The sequence below is a fragment of the Ciconia boyciana genome, chromosome 26 (genome assembly GCF_034638445.1).
Source record: "Ciconia boyciana chromosome 26, ASM3463844v1, whole genome shotgun sequence".
Taxonomy (NCBI): domain Eukaryota; kingdom Metazoa; phylum Chordata; class Aves; order Ciconiiformes; family Ciconiidae; genus Ciconia; species Ciconia boyciana.
In genome coordinates this window covers 333769-356162 of record NC_132959.1, presented here as the reverse complement: position 1 = coordinate 356162, position 22394 = coordinate 333769, and the positions used below count along the sequence as shown (strand labels likewise).

General features: G+C 70.9%; 3 protein-coding genes across 6 annotated transcripts; 1 reads left to right on the top strand and 2 right to left on the bottom strand.

Annotated features, from left to right (window-relative positions):
- Positions 1–2300: 2300 nt before the first annotated feature.
- Positions 2301–8029, bottom strand: MUC1 (mucin 1, cell surface associated). Of its 2 annotated transcripts, none has more exons than XM_072846936.1 (7): positions 6592–8029; positions 5012–5697; positions 4711–4784; positions 4457–4599; positions 4036–4151; positions 3782–3928; positions 2301–2731 (listed from the first exon to the last, which is right to left on the bottom strand). In XM_072846936.1, the coding sequence occupies exons 1-7, from the start codon at positions 6632–6634 to the stop codon at positions 2663–2665; spliced, it is 1278 nt and encodes a 425-aa protein (XP_072703037.1). In that variant the 5' UTR covers positions 6635–8029; the 3' UTR covers positions 2301–2662. The 2 variants fall into 2 exon arrangements, with proteins under 2 accessions (XP_072703037.1, XP_072703038.1); XM_072846937.1 differs by having other exon boundaries at positions 7243–8029.
- A 1236-nt stretch (positions 8030–9265) lies between these two features.
- Positions 9266–18011, bottom strand: THBS3 (thrombospondin 3). The gene is made up of 23 exons (XM_072846916.1): positions 17439–18011; positions 16044–16250; positions 15605–15861; positions 15390–15492; positions 15105–15131; positions 14713–14795; positions 14552–14603; positions 14324–14472; positions 13979–14119; positions 13717–13794; positions 13481–13633; positions 13246–13356; positions 13013–13120; positions 12610–12769; positions 12376–12494; positions 12172–12224; positions 11785–11978; positions 11531–11709; positions 11366–11414; positions 10988–11184; positions 10740–10912; positions 9775–9914; positions 9266–9547 (listed from the first exon to the last, which is right to left on the bottom strand). The coding sequence occupies exons 1-23, from the start codon at positions 17533–17535 to the stop codon at positions 9489–9491; spliced, it is 2889 nt and encodes a 962-aa protein (XP_072703017.1). The 5' UTR covers positions 17536–18011; the 3' UTR covers positions 9266–9488.
- On the top strand, positions 17417–22140 carry MTX1 (metaxin 1). Of its 3 annotated transcripts, none has more exons than XM_072846933.1 (8): positions 17442–17968; positions 18932–19001; positions 19884–19963; positions 20122–20214; positions 20628–20810; positions 20996–21072; positions 21511–21665; positions 21746–22140. In XM_072846933.1, the coding sequence occupies exons 1-8, from the start codon at positions 17534–17536 to the stop codon at positions 21970–21972; spliced, it is 1320 nt and encodes a 439-aa protein (XP_072703034.1). In that variant the 5' UTR covers positions 17442–17533; the 3' UTR covers positions 21973–22140. The 3 variants fall into 3 exon arrangements, with proteins under 3 accessions (XP_072703035.1, XP_072703034.1, XP_072703036.1); XM_072846935.1 differs by lacking the exon at positions 17442–17968 and adding an exon at positions 18618–18828; XM_072846934.1 differs by lacking the exon at positions 21746–22140 and having other exon boundaries at positions 17417–17968; positions 20937–21072; positions 21511–21652.
- Positions 22141–22394: the final 254 nt, after the last annotated feature.

The window sequence follows — 22394 nt, the reverse complement described above, 5'->3', positions numbered from 1 at the left end:
GCTGCTGTAGTTTCTCCTGGGTTCTGTTACATTTGCTGTATTTTCATGGTTTCCTACAATAAACTGCAATGCCAGACGCCTTCAGGGCCACTCTGCGGCAGAGGGCAGCTGCCCCGCAGGGAGCACTGGCACTGGGGGCTGTGGGGTGCTGGCCGTTCCCCGGGTGCGGTGCCCAGCGCCAAGGCCATGGGCTGGCCCCGGCAGCGAGGCCGTGGTGCAGCGCTGTCCTTCGGGACGTGGCCAGCAGGGGCCAATCCTGCCCAGGGAAGGAGCCAGGGCAGCTCGGGCAGTGCTGACGTGTCCGGTCCCTGCGTGTGCTCTGCCTGGCCACGTGGCCGCTGTCCCCGGTGTTGGGGTGCTCCTGGACCGGCCGCCAGCGGGGACCACCCCTGCTGGGCCTAGAGAAAAACCCCTATGGCATTAGTGGGGGGGTCCCAAGGCGGGGCTGGTCCAGCTCAGGGGGGCTGGTGGGTGCTGGGGCATCCTCTTGGGGTGGGTAAAGGGGGCTGGACCCCTCCACCCACGTACCCACGTCCTGTGGGGCCCCAGGGAGCGGCACGGCAGGTGGAGGAGCCATGTGTGGGGCCAGGCCCCCCCCCGGCGCTGACGCCTGTCCCTGGGGAGCACCAGCTCCCTCTGTTCAGAGCCCGTGGGGCCGCGACGGCTGGGCTGGGCTCCTGCAAACAGGCGGCTCTTTGTAGGGCCCAGGCGCCTGTTTCGATTCCTGCGGGCCCTGCCCAGGCCGGGGGGGGGGGCAGACGCAGCCCTGCCCAGCCCCATGTGGCAGCAGCCCCACGCCGACCCCCTGCACCCCGTGGGGCGGGTGTGTGTGGGGTGACGCTGTGCCACAGCCACCCCGCAAGGCTCTTTTTAGCTTTGCCCCTTCCTTCTGGCACGCAAGGGTGGCATCCAGCGCCGCATCCCCCCCCCACGTCATCCTGCTGTTCACGAGCACGCAAAGACCCCCCAAACCTCTCCCTGCGTCGAACCACCCAGCTCCTGCCCCAGTCCCCCCCGGGGCGCACCCCGTCCCAGTGCCTGCCGGGCTGGAAACCTGCTGGGTTTCGCTGTTGCTGTTGGCAGCTCTGGCTATCAGCAAGGCACGTGGAAAACCAAAAGCAGCAGAGACCTGCCCCCCCCCGCCCCAGCTGCACCCCCCCCACCCCACTGCCAGCCTCGGGGCTTGCGTCACCTCCTCTTACCGGGCAGCTCCCCCACCCTGGAGACCCCCTGCCCCCCGCCCACACCCTGGCAGGGCCCCGGCACCTCCTGGCCCACGCTGGGGTCCCCAGGCACCCGGTGTGGCCGCGTCCCCCCGCGCGCCGCTGCTGAGGTGCCCACCAGCCTCATGCTGCCGGTCCGGTCCCGGGGCTGGTTCCCGGCGAAGCGGCTGGCTCCGCGCCTGAGCTCACAAGGGATTTCTTTGGGGAAGTTTTGTTTCCTTGTTTTTCTGCCTTTTCAGTGGTTGCCAAAACCCTCCCAGCCCCCACCGCGGGCCCAGCCGAAACCGGGACTGCCGGGGAGCTGGCCCTCGCTCAGGGCATAGCCGGCCCAAGGCTTGTGGCCCGGCACAGCCCGGCACACGGCCCCATGCCAGGCAGACCAGGTCCTGCTTCGGTCCCCGGCCCCGCTGGGGCCACCCCGCTGCCCCTCGGCACATCCCACAGCCCTGCCGTCCTCCCCGTCCTCCCAGCGGGCCCCAACGCCATTTCGGGGCTCACTCGGGGTTTGGAGGATCCCGAGCCCAGACCAGGCAGTGGAGAGGAGCGGGACCAGCCGGGCTCGGACACGGCTGCGTGCACAGCAGCGATGCACGTACAGCCTTCACAGCGCTCGCCCCACACCTTTACGGCCCCCTCGTCACCTTTACATTCCCCTTGCGCAGCCACAAGGTAACAGATTGCGTCGAATGAGACGTGTTTGCTCACGAGAGAGAAACTGAAAGTGCGGGACAGGCAGGCAGGTTGTGACAGGCAGGCGTGGCATCCTGGCAGGACACTGTCACACCTGGGGGGATGCAGGGGACGGGGATGCCGCTGGGTTCCAGGCGACTGTAGGTACAATGATGAGTGAGAAACAAGCCCAGCACGAACCCCAGGTCTGCCTGGCCCGAGAAATGAGAACAGCCCCTCGAGCCGAGGTCACCCAGGTGGGTGACGGCCACACTGGGGACGTCCCACTAGCCACGGACCCGTGGGACACAGCACCCAACTGCACCCATCCCTTTATTGTGAAATGCGATAAATATACCACAGCCGCAGACCCTGCCACCCCACTTCCCTGACGAGCCGAGCCTGGCGCCGACTCCCCGTATATATATTTATATAAAATAACACCACAAAAAGAGCAATTGAACCCTCAGGGGCGAGCGCAGGGGGGATGGGAGCCCGGCCCCCCACCCACAGCGCGGAGCAGGGGGTGCACAGCCGAGCGAGTGCGGGGGCTGGGGGACGTGGGGGACCCTCCCTCCCTCCCCGAATCTTTGTCCAGTTCTGTCATGCGCATGAATCCGGCTGCTCCAGAACCATCCGGCTCCTGCTGCCCGCGGCGAGGGGACCAGCAGCACCGGGGGACGTGCCTGGGGCCGGTGCTGCTCCCCTGGGAGTGGGGGGCTGTGGCCGGCCCCTCCGCTCGGCGGCCACCCTCTGTCCCAGCACGTCCCTCAGAGGTTGTCAGAGGTGGCCGAAGTGTAGGTGAAGGTGCCGGCCACCGTGCCGTTGCTGCCAGCCACCTGGGGAGGGAACGGCGGGGGGGTGTCAGAGCCGGGCTGAGGAGGGGCCAGGCTGAGCCCCCTCCTCAGCCCCTAACGGGGGGCAGCAGGGGAACCCCCACACCCTCACCATGGGCACCACGGACAGCCCGGTGATGCGCTTGGCCAAAAAATGCATCCCCCCCTGGCATGGTGGGCAGCACCCAGAGTCCCCATGGGCACCCCAGGCTCCCGCGGGCCCAGGAGCTGGCAGAGGAGCCAAAGCGGCCCCGGACGTGTCCCTCTCCTCCGGCACAAAGAGCCTGCCCGGCAAGAGCAGAGGTAAATATTGACCCAGGCCCCTGGTATTTGAACAGGGCGAGCTGCTCGCACGGAGCCAAGCAGCGGGATACAGCCGCTGCCCGCAGCACTGGCGCGCAGGGGAGCACGGCGCACTGGGGGGAGGGGGCCGGCCCCCGAAACCCCACATCACTTAGGGGGGCCGCGGCCTTTGCGTGTCTGGGAACTCCTGATGTTGCACCTGCAGCTCCGGTTTGAGAGCCGCTGGTGCTGGATACGGGGATCGGCCCCGCAGCCCCCTGCCACCCCTGCGCTACCCTGGCCCCAGCTCCCGCCCCGCTCCCCGTCCACGGCAGAAGGGTGCCCCGACTCCGGCAGACGCAAGCGTCCGGCTGGGACGCGGCCGAGCCTGAGAAGGGGCAGCGCAGGCAGGCAGCGAGCCCCCTGCCCACTGCCCCACGCTGGGCGGGGGGAGCAGCGCCCAAGGTCGTGGGGAGCTCCCCGGAGCCGGGCCGAGTCTGCCAGCGCCGGCCGCACACCCAGTGTCGCTGCTCCATCCAGGCGTGAAAGTTACGCTCACCTCCCAGCCGGGAGGGGACCGGCGTGGGGCAGGCTCCCAGGGCCACCCGTCCCCTGCCCCATCAGCTCCGTTAGCCATTAACCCAGTGCACAAGGGACCTGCCCGGCTACCCGGCTGCACCGAAAAGCACCTTCCCCTGCACCACCCCAGCCCCGCGGTGGCCGGGATGCCGGGCACGAACAGCCCCAGGGACGGTGGCACTCGGCTCTCACCTGGCTGTAGGGGTTCGGCTTGCTGTTGGGTGACACGTAGCGCCCGTGGCTCTGATACGGGGGGTACTCGGCCATGGGGTGGTAGGAGTCCTTCGTGCTGAACAGGTCCAGCTTCCCTCGGCTTTTCTGGTGGCAGGTACAGGTGGTCTGGGGGGGGAGAGGGAAGGGATCAGGGGCCTGACTGCATGGGGCGGGGGACAGGGGACCCACCAGCAGAAGGCAGGTGGGGACAGGGGTGGGGACAGGGGACTCACCAGCAGAAGGCAGGTGAGGATGCTCAGCAGCAGCAGGATGCACACCAGGACCAGCAGAGCAATGGCCCAATCTGGGACCACAGGCACCGGTGCCGGGGGTGTCACCTCCACGGTACCTGAAAGAGGACCAGAGCCGTGTCTGCTCCGCTGGGCAGAGCCGCGGGGCTGGCCAGGACAAACAGCCCTGAGAGACCCCCAGGACAGGGCGTGAGGGGATGAGCCCTCCTCCACGGAGTCCTGTTGGTCTTCCCAGCGCTAGGTGAAACTCTGTTGGCTCTGCCGGCTGCAAGCCCTGAGCCTGTCCCACCGCCAAGGAGCCTCCCTGTGCCGGCCAGGATCTGGCAGCACTTGCAGAGCCCCCCAAAGCACCCTGACAGGGGTCCACCCGCCCTCATGTCCCCAGCCCGAAGCTCCCGCTCACTCTGGATGCTGGCCAGCTGCAGGCCCATGATGAAGTTGTTCCGGTCCAGGCTGTTCCTCAGCTGCTGCTCAGCGGCGTCGCTGGTGACGGTGCCATTGCCGTGCCCAAACACGAGGGTGGACTGCACCTCCACCGAGCCTTCGCTGCCCGCGAGAGGAGGTGTTAGCGCCCGGATTGTCACCCCCTGCGAGGGGCTCTGCACCGTGCAGCCGGGACTCACCGGCCTCTGCAGCTGGAGCCACTGGCCCACTCACCTGAAACGGAGCTTGCTGCACCCCTTGTACGTCTGCCTGCTCATGCAGCTTGCACAGCCAAAGACGGATTCAAACTGGAACAAAGCATAGGGGTGACGGTCACCTCCCCACCAGACACCCCCTCCCTCCTGTCCCCTTGCTGCTCCCTCTCACGGGACCAGCCAGGGCTGCTGAAGCGGCTGGCAGAGCAGATGCTCAGGGCACTTTCATGGGGAGCCCCGACGGGAGGCGGCTCCTTCCCAGCACAGACCAGGGGGTCTTTGCTTGCCCGGGGCAGCCCGCGGGCAGGGCTGGGACTCACCATGGTCAAGACAGTGTGGCTCAGGCTCCTGTACTCCTTCGACGTGGGGTCACGCAGGCTCTCGTTGAAGCTCCTGTTGAGGATGCGGAAGGACAGCAGGACACGGAGGAGCAGCTGGACCGTGGCTTTGCTGGGGTTGGGACTGTTGCTGCTGCCCAGCACAGCCGTGGGGGTCTGCCTGGGAGCCGTGCTGCCCTGAACGGTGACAGAGGTTTTCCACGTGGGGATGACCTGAGCGCCGCTGCTCCCGTTGCCTTTGGTGCTGGAGGTGGGGACCACCATGCCACCACCCGTGGGGGAGGTGGGAACCGTGGAACTGCTGTTGGTTGTGTTGGTGCTGAAGGGGGGGACCCAGCTGCTGCTGTTCGTGCTGGCATTGGCATGGGAGACGGCAGTGCTGCTAGAGACGGGCACTGCGGTGCTGTTGGCTGTGGCATTGCCTGCGGAGCTGTTGCTGGACTGGAAGTTTGTAGTGTTGCCTGTGGCGGGGAAGGCTGCGGTGTTGGAGGAGACGGAGGTTTTGGTCCCGTTGCTGCTTGTGTTTTTGGAGATTGTGATGTTCGGAGTGGTGGTCGTGGGGGGGGTGGTTGTCTCGGTGGTTGTCTCCACAGTGGTCGCCTCTGTGGCGGTTGTGTCGGTCATGGCTGTCTCCATGGTGGTCTCGGCAGGCAACATGGCATGTGTACCTAGAGAAAACGCCAGAAGTCGGCAGCTGGGACTGCAGCACTGGTTTGGGAAGGTTTTACACGACGTGGCTCCTGGACGCACCCCTGGGCCACAAAGCACCGAGAAGCACTGCGACCTCCAGGAGCCGACCACCAGCAGCTCCCGCTGCCCAAGACACCAAGACCTTCAGGAACATCCCACAACTGGGGCTTGTGCTGGTGCCCACACGTGGCACCACCGAGGGTCCGGGCGGTGCCGCCCAGGCAGCCGGCACCAGCTCCATGCCCAGCCCTGCAGATCCCCCTGCTCCTGAGGGGACCCTGCTGCGCGGGGGGGCTCAGGAACAGCCCCCTCCCCCCAATAAAAGCTCCTTTGCTGTGGGTCGCTGGGCTGGGAGAGTGGGGTGCCACCCGCGCCCCCCCATACCCACATGGCCTGGCTGCTGGCCAGCGCAGGCGGCTCCTGGGCAGTTTCCCAGCGGGTGCTGCAGGAGCCAGCGGCACTGGAGGAGAGCCCGGGGTCCGGATGGCTCACCGAGACACACCTGCATACCAGCCTGCGAGCCCCGGGCACAGCCTGCTCCAGCTGGCCCCGGCACAGCCCAGCTGCCTGGCCCTGGCCGATCCTTTTGGACACGGCTAAGAGGGGCCACGGCCACAGCAAAGTCCCCGGGTCCCGGCTTCGCTGCGGACAACCAGCCCTGGGGTGCTGCACCCTGGGGCCAGACCACGAGAGACGGCGACGTCCCTGCCGCCGGGGTGCTGGGGGCCACCAGCTCCGGCATCCCCTGGTCCCCGCTCAGAAAGCAGCCCAGGGGACCCCGCTCCTGTCCACCCGCCCCGTTACCTCTCCGCTCACTCCGGTCCCAGCCCGGCTCCCTCCAGCTCAGGGTCCCACTGGCCCCAGCCCCTCACCTGCACCCAGCACCAGCAGCAGCAGAAGGGTGGTGAGCGCCATGGGGCTCGTCCCGGGGGGTCCCGGCGCCTCTCGGGGCTCTGCGGCAGCTGCTCTCCCGTTAGCTGGCGGCACGCTCTGCGATCCGGGGATCAGGAACTGGCGGCTCGGCAGCGGCGGGAGCTTTATAGAGCACCTGGAGCAGGTGGAGAGGCCCCACCCCACCACCGGCCCCGGGGAGGGGGGGTCCCTCCACCCCCCTTGGCGCAGGGCACGGGGGTGCCGCCTCGCTGATGGGGCCCCCGCGGCATCCTCTCTCCAGGTAGGGTCCCCCACACTCCCCCGGCTCGGGGGGACACAGCCAGCAGCGTCCCCGTGCCGTGGGTGGACGCAGCCTCAGGCGGGGCCATGGGGAAGGGGCAGCGGCTGGGTGTCCCCTGGTAGGGGTGGGGGGCAATGTCTACCCTGGGCCACGGCCCCCAGGACCTGGTGGGGTGCACAGGGAGACGGAGCCCCCAGCCCCTCACTCCGGGGGGGCTCATCCTCTGGCTCAGCCTGGGGTTAATCATTACCAGCTGGCCACTGCCTCGCCCTACACTCAAATAAACACCAGTGACCCCCCCCAAAATGCTTACGCAGGTGGGGCCCAGGGCCCCACGAAATCCCAGTACCTGCCAGTAACCTCCCCAGCAGGTCCCAGGGCCCCTCCCAGGCACAAAGGCCCCAGCGGGCACCAGACCCCCTTCCCACTCAGGACGCAGCCCCTGGCCCAGGCCGATGTCCAGTGCCAAGCCGGATGCTGATGCTCCACAACAAAGGTACCAGGTGCCACCCGTGCTGGGGCGCAGAGCCCCCGTCCTCCCCGGTGACACATGCTCCTGGCGCAGCCGAACCACGCCAGCCTTTCTAGTCCCTCCCTGCCCCTGCCCCGCGGGAGAGCCCTGATTCCCAGGGAGGGCCCCAATTCCCGGGCAGGGCTTGGTGGGGGCCCCCGAGCCCAGCATCCTGCCCAGCCCCGGGTGGAGCTGAACCGCCACCCCAGCCGTGTCGGGGGGGTCCGAGGCATCGGTGCCGAGGGAGCGGAGAGGAGGGGACCCTCCGCGCTGCAGTAACAGCGGGGCAGGGACGGACGGGCGGCCTGGGCCTCAGCACAGGTGCGATGGGACCCGGCTGCACCCAGGCCCCCGACGGGGTCCACAGCCTTGGTGCCAGGCAAGGGGAGCGCGGGCAGGGCACAGGCAGGGGACAGGCAGGGGACAGGCAGCCGAGCGCTGGGTGAACACGACCTCCCCGAAACCCCTCAGCCGTGGGGAAGGGCGGCTCCCGCACGGTGACGCTGACTCCCACCGCCCTCGCCCGGGTTGCTGCGGTCTCCCACACCCACGTTCTGCTCCTGGTGCCAGCCCCGGCTCCAGCTCAGCGCCGGGGATGCGGCTCCCGGTCCCTGTCCCCGTCCCCGAGAGCCCCCCCAGCCCCCCCAGCCCGCTCGAGCAAGCGTTTAAGGTCTGCAATATTCCTCTTAGCGGAAAACCCCCGAGGACACGCTGCGTGGGGCAGCTGAGGGAAAGGAAGGGGGCGGACGCGCAGAGCCGCGTCCCTGTCCCCTGAGGACAGCCCAGCACCCGCCCTCCCACGCCAGCCCACGGCAACGACCCCAGTCACCAGCACGGAGCTCGGGGACCGGGCCGGCCGTACCCGGCCCCCACGCGTGCCCGCAGGGCTGAGCAGGGCCGGGGGGTCCCGGGCCGCCCCATACCCACGGCTCGCCCACGCGCGCCCCCGCCCCACGCGCGCTCCCGCCCCGCCCGGCGGCGCTTGAGCTGCGGCGCCCCCTGGCGGGCGCGACCCAGCACTACGCTCGTCCCGCGCCCCGGCGCCGCCGAGCGAGACTGGGACCGGGACCGGGGCCGGGACCGGGGCCCTGCGGAGGCCCCTCGCAGCCGCGGGGGCAGCACGACCTCCGCCCCGCCATGCATCCCCCGGAGGGCGGGGCGGGGCGGGACGCGCTCGGTACCGAGCGGTGATTTCGCCCGCCCCAGCCCCGCGCAGGTGCGCGCAGCGATGCCCCGGCAGCCCCCGGGCAGCGCCCGCCCCGGTCCCGCTGCGGCCCCGGGGCGGGAACGGGCAGTGGACAACGCTCGCCCGGGCACCGGCACCGGCGGGGCTGCCCCGCGGCCGCTGCGTTGCCCTTTTAAGAGGGGGGCCCGGGGCCGCCGCGCCCATTGTCGCCGCGGCGGGGCGGGGGGCCGGGCCGGTGCCGGTGCCGGCCCCGCGCGCTCCGGGGCGGGGCGGGAGGGGGGCCACATTCCGCCGCGTTGCCGGGACACCCGTCGCCATGGCGACCGGGCACTGCCGCCGGGGCTCGGCGCGCGCCGCGCAGTTCCCACGGAGCGGCCCGAGCGGCGGCGGCGGCGGCTCCGCTCCCTCCGGGGCGGCGGGAGGGACGGGATGCGGTGCAGTGTTGTGCTCTCGCCTACCAATATTGCACTCGTCCCGGCCTCCCGCCGCCACGGGCTCCGCCGGTGGGACCGGCCGGGCACCGGGCTCCCCTCCTACCCCCGCGACGACCACCGCGCGAGGACGGCGGGAGACGGAGCGCAGAGCGGGGGGGGGGGGGCAGGGGGGGGCCGGTGCCCGCTCGGGGCACCGGGATCCCCCCTCCCCCCCCCCAGGAACCGGGCGCGCAGGCTAGAAAACACTCAAAACTTTATGGCCAGACTTCGGGCAGGGACCGCAGCAGCGGGCAGCGCCCCGGGCAGGGCGGGGGGGGCAGCCCCGCCACCCGCGGGGCCCCGCTCGCCCCGCTGCCGGCCGCGCGCGCCGGTACCGGCAGTGCAAAGTCCGCGGGGGGCCGGGAGCGGGGCCCGGAGCGCCCCTGGGTGCCGCTGGCGGGGGGGCCCGGGCAGGGCGCGGCCGCTCACTCGCGTCCCTCCAGCAGGAACCGGCGGAAGGGCTCGAAGTCGGCGGGGATCGTGTCTGTGGGGCGAGAGCGGGGGGCGGCGTCAGGAGCCGGGGCGGGGGGGGGGGGGGGGCAAGCCCCGGTAAAGCGGGAGAGCCCCGCGCCGGGCCCCCCAGACCCGCGGCCCAGGCCCGACGGACCGACCCCCGCAGCAGGGGCGGGGGAGGAGATGCTCGGCGAGCTCTCGGCCCCCGCCCCGGTGCGGCGGGGCCGCGGTGTCCCCGCGGGGGGACCCGGTGCTCACCGTTGCAGCGGTACTGCAGGTTGGACCAGATGATGTTCTCCTGGGAGAAGCAGAAGACCCCCAGCCGCCCCCCGCGCATGGTGGTGTCGATGATCACCCCGGAGTCGGCCACCAGCCGCGGGCCCTCGTACAGCCGCACCCTGCGGGAGGGGAACGGCCCGGCCCGGCCGGTCAGCGGGGGACCGGGACCCCACCGGGGCCAGCGCCGGGCATCCCGACCCGGGGCTGGGCTGGGCTGGGGGCCGGGGGCAGCGGGCCGGGGCCGGGGCATCCCGCCCCGGGGTGGGATGGAGGCACCGGGCCGGGGCATCCGGCTGGGGCTGGACCCCCGGACCGGGGCCCCCCGCCGCGGCCGGGATGGAGCCCCCCGCGCCGGCCCCGTCCCGGCCCCGCCGCCTTTGTCGGGCGCTTTGCATGTGAAAGGCGCCGGCGGCCGGCGGGGTCGCCATGGCGACGGGACAATGGCCGCGGGGGCCCGGCGGGGCGGACGGGCCCGGCCCGCGGAGCCCCCCCGCGGCGGCCGCCCCGACGGGATCCTTAAAGGGGAAACGCGCCCGCGGCCTCGCCGGGGCCGGACCCCTCCCCACGGCCGGCATCCCCCCACCGGTGGGGTCCCACCGGGGCAGGACCCCTCCCCACGGCCGGCATCCTCCCCACCAGGGTGGCCCCACCGAGGGTGGCCCCACCGAGGGGGACCCCAGTTCCAACAGCCGGCATCCCCCTCCGCTGCGGTCCCACCTGGGCTGGGTCCCATCGAGGCTGGACCCCACCCAACAGCCAGCATCCTCGCCACCGGGGGACCCCCTCCCAACGGCCAGCATCCCCCCCCGCGTGGTCCCACCGGGGCTGGGTCCCACCGCGGCTCGACCCCCTCCCAACAGCCAGCATCCTCCCCCTAGCCCATGGCCAGAGCAGCTCCCACCCCAGCAGCCTCCGTGCCCCCCCCGTGCCCGGTCCCCGCTCACCTGATGTAGCCCACCTGGGGCCTGTGCGCCAGCTGCCAGCGGTAGGACGTCTTGTCCCGCCAGCCCACGTTGCGTGGGTCCTTCCAGAGCAGGCGGACGTGGTCGGGCGTGTGGCCCGTGTGCCACAGCGCATTGCGCAGGTGCTCCCCAGGGCCCGTCGAGGACTTAACCGCCTGCGGGTGCACGGGGCGTCAGGGGGGGACCCGGCCGGGGGGTCCGACCTGGCCCAGAGGGTGGCCAGCACCCACCTTGAGCTGCAGCCCTGGCTCTGCCACGGCGCGGAAGGGGGTGGCCTGCCAGTACGTCTGCTCCGTTTGCTTCCACATCACCACGTAGAAGCTGGCGCTGTCCTGGTAGCTGAAGATGAAGCCGGCGTAGTCATCGTCGGTGACAGTGTTGACGTGGAAGGTGCCCTCGAAGTCCACCCCGTTGAAGGCCGTATAGCCTACAGGCGGGCAAACACTGCAAGGAGTCCTCTCCCGCAGCACGGGACCCCGCACCCCAGCTCCCTCCAGCCTACCCGTCCCCCCTTTGCGGGGCAGAGAACCGGCCCCCACCCCACAGCGCAGGGGGACAGGAGTAGGGGGGTGCCCCAGGGGGTCTGCAGGTGGGAGAGCATCTCTTACCAACAGCCAGGCCTGGGTCACTGTTCATGGTCTGCACGATCTCCATGCCCTGTGGGGGACAGCTGGGTGAGCGGTGTCCCCAGCAGCCCCAGGGACCTCCCGGTCCCCCTCTGCTTCCCCCCGCAGCAGCGCAGTCCCCAGAAACACGGGGGGCAGCACCCACACCTGGTTGAGGACAACCCAGTTGGGATCGATCTGGGCGTCCCCCTCGGGGTCGAGGATGACGGTCTGGTAGGCGCGGAAGTCGGTCAGCGTCACCTCGGCGCTCTCGGGGCACACGTCCAGCTGGTCCACCACCGTGTCGTTGTCAAAGTCCTCCTCGCACACATCACCCACGCCGTTCCCTGGGGACACGCACCCCGGTCAGGGCCGGGCTGAGCCCATGCGGCTCTGCCTCCTCCTGCCCGCCCCACGCTCACCATCCGAGTCCTTCTGGTTGGGGTTAGGGATGAGGCGGCAGTTGTCTGGGCCAGGTGCCACATAATCAGGGATGCCATCGTTGTCATCGTCATTGTCACAGTCATCCCCCAGCCCGTCGTTGTCCGAGTCCAGCTGGGAGCTGTTGGGGATCTCGGCGCAGTTGTCCTTGGTGTCCTGATGCCCATCCCCATCGCTGGGAGCGAGAGGGGGGTCAGAGCAGCGCCACAAACTGGGGACCCGGCACCACGTCCCGGCACCCTTGCCGGCCCCGAAAACCCTGTCATCCCCCCTCCCGGGCCCCTGAGCCGGGAACCCAGCTCTGCCCCCAGGGACGGAATGGGACAGGACGGGACGGGGAGGTGACCCCGCAGCAGCGCGGTCCCCACCTGTCCTCGTTGGTGTCACAGATGTCTCCTACCAGGTCACTGTCCATATCTGTCTGGAGGAGACCAGAGCCCTAGTTCAGTGGACACCCCGGGGCGAGGGGGCCCAGCCGTGCTGCAGGAGGACCCCCCCGCCCGCCCGCCAGGCAGGGTCCTGCACGCCCTGGGCCCCCTGCCCCAGCCTGCGCTGCCTGGCCCCGGCCATACCTGAGTGGGGTTGCTCATTTCAGGGCAACTGTCACAGGCGTCCCCGACGCCGTCCTCGTCCCGGTCCGTCTGCAGAGGGTTGGGCACCTTGGGGCAGTTATCCAGCGTGTTGGGAATCCCTGCAAGGACAGCGCTGGGTGGGTGCCCTCAGCCCCCCAGCCTGGCGCGTCAGCATCCCTGCTCCGCGAGCAGCCCCGGCCCCACGCACGCAGGCCAGCCCCGAGAGCTGCTCACCGTCCCCATCGATGTCATTATCGCAAGCATCCCCCTCGCCGTTGCTGTCTGTGTCCCGCTGGTCGTTATTGGGCACGTTGGGGCAGTTGTCACAGGCGTCCCCAAAGGAGTCAGTGTCTGAGTTCTGCTGGTCCTTGTTGGGGAAGAGCCGGCAGTTGTCCTGTGGGGAAGAGGACAGGGATGCCCGCACTGCAGTGGCTGGCAGACAAGAGGCCGCAGTCCCACGCAGGTCAGGGTGGGAGGACGTCTCCTCCCTCCAGCACGCCAAGTGAGACCATCCCAGAGCCTGCTGATCCCCAGGAGAAGCATCTTGAGGGCGTCAGCACCAAGCCAAAGGGAGAAGCCCTTTGCCCAGCACGGTCCCCAGAGCCACAGGCACATCCCGCCTGCCCAGCGCAGCCACCTCCACGTTCTTGATGCCATCGCCGTCGGCGTCATCGTCACACTGGTCCCCAATGCCGTCGTTGTCGGCGTCCTCCTGCCCTGAATTCGGTGTCAGGCGGCAGTTGTCCTGCAGGCACAAGCAGCGTTAAAGACAGGGAGGAGACGAGGTCTGAAGCACAGCCCTGCCACGGGCTCCCCGAGCCCCGGCAGCCCCCGCCCGAGGATGCTGCCCTCCCTCTCCGGGACACCCACCTGCCTGCAGTGCTTGTTATTGTCGATGCAGGGCAGGGGCTCATCCGGGTAGCCGTCGAGGTCCGTGTCTTGCCCACACACGTTGCCGTTGCCAGCCCAGCCCACGTTGCACTGAAGAAAGAAGAAATCAGGGGCTGGGAAGAGAGGAAGGGCCCTGGCAGGACCAACTGCTGCCTGTGCCGATACCCCCTGCCCCCCCCGCTTCACTGTCCTCCTGCCCCCGTCCCCCACTCACCGCACAGGAAATTTCACCATTCCTCTCGAACACGCAGAAGCCATTGATGTCGCAGGGGTTGGAGGTGGGAGTGCTGCAGGACTTCTGTGGGACGCAGCCGGACGTTTGATTCCCCACGAACCCTGACTTGCAGGGACCACACTTGTAGGAGCCCTGGGAGAGAGAGGGCAGGGGCAGGATTAGGGGAGCAGAGCGGCCCTGGGTGCCAGGCAGGGGAGCGGGGCCGCTCTGCTCACCAGCGTGTTGGTGCAGATGGAGTTGGGGTCGCAGCCCCCGTTGTTCCCATCGTTGCATTCATCAATATCCGTGCAAACCTGCGAGCAGCACGGGAGAAACCGTCACCTGGGGCCTTTCCCTGCCTGCAGCTCTGCCCGTGCCCGTGCCCTGCCCAGGAAAGCTGTCCCCTCTGGCAGGCACAGCATCCTCCACCCGTCCCTGCAGCTCAGCAGCCCGGAGTGCCCACGGGGATCCGGCCGAGTCCCGTGGCACTGCGCTCACCTGCTTGCTGGCCCTCGCGTAGTCAGCCCCCACGCCGGAGACGGTGTTGCCCCGATAACCGCGGGGACAGGGCTCGCAGCGGAAGCCGGGGGCCGTGTTGATGCACTTGGAGGCGGGGAAGCAGGGGTTGGCATGAGCGCACTGTGGCACAGGGAGAGAGAAAGGCTTCACCCTCAGGCAATGGCATCCTGCACATCAGGGGGACCGCTGCCCCGGGGTGTCCCGGCGGGGCCCTTTCCTGGCTTGAGGATGCATCCGGAGAGGGGAAGCATCATCTGCTCGCGCTGCTCTGGCAGCGCTGGGGCTCAGGCGTCGCCTGCTGACCCCCCCCAGGCGCGTGCCCACCTCATCGATGTCGGCGCAGTGCGTGCCGTTGCCCTCCAGCCCCGGCGGGCAGGGCCCGCAGCGGTACCCGGGGTACTCGTACGTCTCCATGCAGTCCACGCCGCTGAAGCAGGGGTTGGGGTTGCAGCGGGACCGGTGCTCGTGGAAGCCTGAGGGGAGCCGGGCAGGGGGTGAGACAGGGCGGCCCTTTGCCCCCTGAGGTGGGAGCAGAGCCTCGCCAGCACTCACCGCAGACCTGGCACTCCATGATGGTGTTGCGGATCAGAGACATCTCTTTCACCTGCGAGGCAGCAGAGCACGCAGCGTCAGGGGGACGCAGTGTACTGGCTGGCACCCTGCTCTGGGGCAAACCCGGGCCGGAGAGAGCAGATACCGCCCCGCTGCCTCACCTGGTCCCTAATGTCTTCCCGCAGCTCGGTCAGGACCCGGTTGAAGAGGGTCAGCTGCGTGACCAGTGCCTTGGTCTGCTCGCCTGCCAGGAGCAAAAAGGACAAGGTCAGCCCCAGGACAGACGCAGCCTCCCGGGGCCGTGGGCTGCTCTGCCCCCCGGCACCAAACCGGGAGGACAAGATAGCCGACGGCCCTTCCTCCTCCTCCTCCCTGGTCCTCACACGACCCCTTCCCCTGTAGCACATCCCATGCCCTCTGATCCACCCATCCTGGGGCCCTGCAGGCACTTGGGGTATTGGGACAGGCATGGAGGGTTTTCTGCCTCCGTGGAGCCCCAAACGCTGCTGTCACCCTCACGCCAGGGAAAGGGGGAAGCAGAGCGGGGACTTACCCAGGATGGATGCCAGCACGCTTGTCACTGCAAGGAGAGAGACGAGATATTACCGAATGCTGCCATCAAAGCGTCACCTTGCACGGTTGCTCCAGGTCAGCGCGTGCACAGCACAGGAGCTCCCACCTGCGTGGGGACACCTGGACCGGGAGAGGCAGGAGCAACCCTCTGTGCGGTGTGCTGTCACCTCCCACCTCCATGTGCCGCAGCACGTAGCATGCATAGGTGACCCCGTAAGCCCTCCACGCTGTCCCTGCTCGGCGCAGGGTGCGGACGTGCCGTTACCTGCACTGTGAATGGACTCATCTCCTTGGAAAGGGCACTCGCTCAGGGCCCCGACACGGCTCATGGACCCTCCCAGGATCAGCTTCATCGACTCCACGAACCCCTGATGTACAAGGGGAGACGCAGTCAGCCATGGGAGGCTCTGCTTGTCCCCAAGGGTGCGGGGGGTGGGGGTGGGGGGCGTGTCTCGGCCCCCAGGGGGTCCCAGCACTCACCTGCATCCTCTGGTAGGCCTTCTGCCCTGTGCGCACCTCGATGGACTCCACCTCTGCCAGGGGGATCTCGGACAGCTCGGGCAGCCCCACGCTGGAGTCCATCTGCTTGCAGTCGACGTAGAGCTCCACGCTCAGCATGTCCCCGCGCAGCCCGCTCAGGCGCACGATGATGGTGTGGCTCTGCCCGTCCGCCACGTGCGCATGCTGCAGGTTGACCGAGTGCAGCTTGTTGTCTTCCCGCAGGTAGCGCACCAGGACTGCGGAGGAGCGGGAAGGGGCCGTCAGCTCTCCCCCCCAGCGCCGGCAGCCCCCTGGGACCCGCGCGCATCCCGCTGCTCTCCCCAGCGGGCCCCGTGGACGGCAGGAACTTGGTCTCCATTTCTCTCTGAGGGTCACGGCAAGACCAGGGCCAGCACGTCCCCGCGCAGCAGGCACCCACCTTTGTTGATTTTCCCCACCACGGAGACCTCCAGCCACCTCGTGTTGTCCTTCTTGGAGTAGAGGCCGAAGAGGATCCCCCCCTGCTTGGGAGGCAGGCGGAAGGTGGAGAGGAGGTAAACGTCATTAACGGTCAGGAGCTCCATCCGGATCTTGTGGGTTATGCTGGCCATCTGCCGGGCCTCGCTCACCATCAGCAGGTCGATGACTGCAGGAGCCAAGCACGGGGGTCGCGTCCTGACCGACAGCCGCAGCTCCGGCCGCAGGAGCGCAGGGATGCCCGGTGCAGGGCACCGCGGCCCGGCCCGCTGCGAGCCCGGCCACACCGAGGGGACCGGACGGGACGGGACGGGACGGGACGGGGTGTCCCTGGATCGCCGGGCCCCGGGGGGGCCGGGGAAGCCCCGAGGGCTCCGGGCCCCGCCCAGCCCCGGCCCCGCGCGGTGGCGCTCCAGGACCGGCAGCGGCGCGGCCGCACCGCCGAGAGGGACCGGCGGAGCCCCCGCCACCGGCGGGACCGGCGGCCCAGCGGCGGGACCGGCGGCCCAGCGGCGTCTCCGGCCCGGAGCCTGCCCTGCTCCCGCCCTCCGCAGCCGGGGCTTCCCCGCTGCAGCGCTCCGCCGGCCCCGAGCATCCCGCAGCCGGGGCGGGCAGGGCTGGGCGAGCCGGTCCGGCCCCGCGGGACCGCGAGCGGAACGGGGACGCCGCTCGCGGGGAGCCGCGGGGGCAGCGCGGAGCCCCCCCCCCGCCCCCCCGGGGCCGGCCCCGGCGACCGGCGCGGAGCAGCGACCGCGGCCGCCCCGCCAAGGCGCAGCGGGACGGGCAGCCCCTGGAGGGACGGACCGGCCCTCGGCACCGGCCCGGGGCGCCCCGGGGAAGCACGGAGAGCCCGGTCCCGCCGCCGCCGCCGCTCGGCTGCCCGCCTGCTCCGTGCGGCCACACCGGGCAGACCGGGAGGAGCCCCGGCCCCGGGGCAAGCCCCAGCCGCGCACCGCGGCCCCGGGAGCCCCCGCTGACCCGCGCGGCGGGGCCGGAGCCCTCCCGCCGCCCCGAGCCGGCATCGGGACCGGCGGCTCCCTGCCCCGAGCTGCCCCCGGGCAGAGCCGGCCCTGGGGCGTGCCGGCGGCCGCCCCGAGCTCCGGGGATGAATGTCCCTCTGTGCCCCGCCGCCCGCAGCCCGGCTGCCAGACCTCCCAGGGCGAGCAGAGCCGCTGTCAGCCGCCCCGGGCCGGGGAGCGGGGCCGGGGAGCGGGGCCGGGGGCCCCCGGCTGGCGGCAGCGGGGGTGGGGGGGCGGGGGGCTCCGGCCGCCGCCCCCCCGGCCGGCAGCGGGCCGGGCGCCCCGTCCGCCTCGCCCCGTCGGGGCCGCCCCGGGGCCCGGCCCGGCAGCAGCCTTACCTTGCAGCCCGTGGCGAGCCGCGCCGGCGGCGCCCAGCAGGAGCAGCGCCAGGAGCGCGCCGAGCGCCGGGCCCCCCGCGGCCGCCGGTGCCCCCATGCCGCCGGTGCCGCCGGTGCGGAGCGGAGCGCGGCGGGGCGGGGTGGCGCGAGCGGGGAGGGGCCGGCGCTGCCGGCGAGGAGGAAACAAAGAGCCGTCAATCACGGGCGCGCATCCCGGGGACCCCGGCGGGCGCTCGGCCGCGGCGACCCGGCCGCAGCCCCGCCGGCGGAGAGGAGCGGCGCGCCGGGCCCGGGGCTGCGGGCGACCTCACCGGCCGCGCTGGCGCTGCCCGCCCCTGGCGCAGCTCCCGCTCACAGCAATTGAGTGTGGCAGGCGCCGGTTCACCGGGAGGTCAGGCAGTCTGGGGCCGCCTTCTCGCCAGCCAGAGCCGCCCCAGCAGCGCCGGAGCATCCCAGCCCGGGAGGGCCGGGGACCGTCGCCGGCAGCCGAGGGCGCGGGGCTGCTGTGCCAGGAGCTGCCCCGCGCCCAGGTGCCAGCCCCCGGGCCGGGCCGGGCCGGGCGGTGCTCCCCGGGCGGGAGAGGGGCGAGCGGGGCCGGCCCGCCTGGAGAGCGCTCAGCGCCGTAAATCAGCGCCGGGACGCGGCCCAAGCCCCGGAGCAACACAATGAGCTCATCCCGGGAGCTCCTTCCCCTCCGCCCCGGGCTGCGGGCAGGGGGAGCGGGGGCGCCGGGGGGGCCCCCCCCGGGCCTTCGGGCGGCGGCGGCGGCGGCAGCGCGGTGCCCCGCGGGCAGCGCCCGGGCCGGGCCGGGCCGGGCCGTGCCGCCGGAGCCCGCCGCGCCGCCCGGGGATGCTCGGGCCGGCCGAGCCGCTCCCCGCTGAGCGCCGGCCAAGGCGGGCGGGCGGCCCCCGGCCGTGTTTACTCCTGTTTCCCCGGGCTCCATAACAACGGGCCGGGCCCGGCCCCGGGCCGCCCCAGCCCCGCGCCAGCGGCTCGGCGCACGCCAGCGGCCCCGGGTAACCGGGGGGAGGTTTCCCTCCCGCCGCTGCCAGCCGGCTCCCGCCCCTGTTTTCCTTCCATGGAAACGCGCGGGGTGATGCGGTGCGGGACGGAGCGCGGGTCCCGGCCCCAGGGACCCGGCAAGCGCAGCCACCCCCGTCCCGACGGGGGGGGGGGGCTCGGCTCCGCTCCGCCGCGCTCGGGCACGGAGCAGCCCCGGGCCGGGGCTGCGGCCGCCGCCGGTGGCGGAGCCGCCCCCGCGGTGGGGGCGGGCGGAGCCGGCCCGTGTGGTTCCGGGTCGGGCGGGAAGATGGCGGCGCCCATGGAGCTGTTCTGCTGGGCCGGGGGCTGGGGGCTGCCCTCGGTGGACCCCGACTGCCTGGCCGTGCTGGTGAGCGGCGCCGGGGCCGGGGCCGGCGGCGGGGCCGGGGCCGGGGCCGGTGCGTCCCGCCCGGCCGAGCCCCCGCTCCCGCCGCCGCCCTCCTCTCTTGCAGACCTACGCGCGGTTCACGGGGGCGCCGCTGAAGGTGCACCGGGTCACCAGCCCCTGGAGGAGCCCCTCCGGTAAGGGCCCCCGCCGGGCTACCGGCACCGCCCGGCAGCCGGGACCGCCCGACCCTGCGCACCGGCACCGCCCGGTGCCCCCCGCCCCATCGCACCCCTGCCCCATCGCACCCCCCGCCCCATCGCACCCCCGCTGCCCCATCGCACCCTCCGCCCCATCCCATCCCCCGCGCCATCGCACCCCGCTGCCCCATCGCACCCCTCCGCCCCATCGCACCCTCCGCCCCATCGCACCCCCCGCCCCATCGCACCCCCGCTGCCCCATCGCAGCCCCCTGCCCCATCGCAGGCCCCTGCCCCATCGCACCCCCTGCCCCATCGCACCCCCTGCCCCATCGCACCCCCATCACCCCGTCGCACCCCCTGCCCCGTCGCACCCCCTGCCCCATTGCACACCCCCATCACCCCATCGCACCCCCCGCCCCATCGTGCCCCCCTCACCCCATTGCACCCCTCCACTCCATTGCTCCCCACCTTGTCCTGTTGCCCCCCCTCACACCACTGCACCCTTCCGACCACATCGCACCCCCCCTGCCCCATTGCACCCCCCTGCCCCATTGCACGCTCTCATCGCCCCATTGCAATCCCTCCGACCCCATTGCGTACCCCCTCACCCCATTGCATCCCCTCGTCCTGGCACGCTCCCCATGTCCCATCACTCACAGCTTTCATCCCCTCACCCACACCCCTCACGTCACTGTGCCCCCCCTGCCCCACCTTACGCACCTCCCACCCCGCCACATGCACCTCTCCCTCTGCCCCGCTCCCCCTCACCCGAGCGTGGGGGCCCTTCACCCCGGCACAGCCCCCCCGCACCCCTTGCCCACGGCAGGGTGGCACCCCGGGCACCGCTGCCTGCAGCCACCCCTCTCCCTGCCCTCAGGGCGCCTGCCTGCGCTGAAGACGCAGGACGAGGGCACCATCTCCAAAACGCAGCAGATCATAACTCACCTCAGGAAACAGGTAGGGGGGGGGCGAGGGGCACCCCCTGCCCCGGGCCGGGGGCTGGAGGGCACCGGAGCCCCCCTGGGAAGGAGGGGGCTTTGTCACGGTCACCCAAGAGGCACGGGCAGGAATTGCCGCTTCCCCACCGGATCACGCGTGTTGCGTTTGCTCTGCAGAAGTATAACGCCGACTACGACCTCTCAGCTACGCAAGGGGCGGACACGCTGGCCTTCGTGTCCCTGCTGGAAGAGAAACTGCTGCCGGTGCTGGTGAGTCTCCCTGTGGACACGTCCTGGGGGGGACACGGGGAAGGCGGGCTCGCTGAGGACTGGATCCGCTCCCTGGAGCGATGCCGGTGGGCTCAGGTCTGCGCCCACCTGCCAGGAGAGCCAGAGAACGTCGCAGGCAGCAAAACCCCAGGGGCCTGGAGCATCAGGAGCAGGGATCAGGGTGCGGGGGGTCTTGTGTGGCAGCAGTGGGTTGTGCAGCCAGGGCTGGGGTCCGGCCTCGACCCTGATGCTCCCTCAGCCCCTCGCGGTCTCCGGGGCAGCCAGCCCTGTGCCGGGCACCCAGTGCCTGCGTGAGCAGCGCCGGGTATGGGCTCCGCAGCGCCCACCACGGCAAAAGGCTGCGCCGGCTCCAGCCCCGCCATGGCCCGGACATGGATTGTTCTCCTCTGCAGATCCACACCTTCTGGGTGGACGCAAAGAACTACGTGGAGCACACGCGGAAGTGGTATGCGGAAACCGTTCCCTTCCCCCTGAACTTTTTCCTGCCCAACTGCATGCACAAGCAGCACCTGGAGCGGCTGCAGCTTATGTGGGGAGACGGCTACATGGAGGATGAGGAGAAGCTGGAGAAGGAGGTGAGGGGATGTGGTCGGGGCACGACAGGTCCTCGGCAGGTGCCCAGAGGGACCCACGCGAGGCCAAAATCTTAATTGGGGTCTGGGGTTCACCCTGGCTGAGCATCCCCTTCCTGCTCCCCTTAGCACCGTGGCAGTCTGCTGCATGGCCGGGTGGGTGACAACCCTCTGTCCTCCTTCTCCAGCTCTACCGGGATGCTCGGGAATGCTTGACACTCCTGTCCCAGCGCCTCGGCTCCCAGAAGTTCTTCTTCGGAGACTCGTAGGTGGCCGTAGAGGGAAGGTGCACCCAGGCAGGACCGAGACCCCCATGGTCTGCGGGGAAGCCGCAGCCCATGCACGTCGCTTTGGGGGTTGAGCAGGCTCGAGGGGACAGGGCTGCCTGTGGCAGCATGGGGCAACACAGGCGGCAGGAATTAAGGCTGCAGGAGCTGCCGCCGGCCCCGGCATCTCTTTCCCCGTCTCTTGTTGGAGCCAGTGGAGCTGCTCCAGGATGGGATCATTCTGCTGCCCCCGTCCTCACCTCAGGGGCTGGAAGCAGAGAGCCCTCCCGAGGCGGAGGAGGAGGAGGAGGAGCTGCTTGCCGTCCCCTTGGGGCGCAGGGGGCTGGGGGTGGCTGACACATCCCGGTGGCTTTGGGTGGGGATGGCGGGAGGAGGTGGGAGGGACCGTGACCCAGTCACAGGTCTCTGTGCCCCAGGCCGGCCTCCCTCGACGCCTTCGTCTTCAGCCGCCTGGCGCCGCTCCTGAAGGCGAAGCTGCCCAACGGGAAACTGCAGCAGCACCTGAAGTCCCTGCAGAACCTGTGCAACTACTGCACCTCCATCCTCAGCCTCTACTTCCCCTGGGACGGAGGTGAGATGCGTCCCCCCACCTTGCCCCACGGGCTCAGGGTGACCCATGCTCCCTCCACACCCCCGCTCTGCCCCCCTCAGGTGAGCCCCTAGCCAGTGCCCCACGGGCTGCGGGTGCCGACGGCAGCGAGGCGGAGGAGGACCCCCACAAACGGCGCAACCAGCTGCTGTCGGTGCTGGTGGGGCTGGCGGCCATGCTGGGCTACGCCTTCCTGAGCGGCATCGTCTCCATCCAGCGCGCTGGCGTGGGGCCAGCTGGCCGCCAGCCCATCGCCCTGGAGGAGGAGGAAGAGGAGGAGGAGGAGTGAGGAAGAGCCGCGCGACTGTTCCTCCTTCAGTCCCTGGAACTGACTGTTTTTACACTGGGAGCCTGGCAGCATCGCTCCCTGCGGGTGCTCCGCTCTGCATCCTGCCAGGAATCGCAGCCGTCTCCGCAGGGAGCGTGCCTGCCATGCCAATAAACCTCCCTCTCTCCACCTGCGCCCTCTTGTCCTCCCAGCAAGCTCAGGGCCCTTCCCGGTTTCCCCAGTTGCACCGGCTGGAGTGCTGCAGCGGGCACCGATGCTCTGCCCCGGTACCGCACCCCGCATCCTTCTCGCAGCTCTGCCCCTCATCCCCAGCCTTGGGGCTCTCTGGGGATGGGGCGAAGGGGAGACCTGCGGGTTTTTAGGTTCCTAAAAGCATCCATGAGCGTCTCGGCAGCATCCCCCATCCTTTCTCCGGCAGCTGT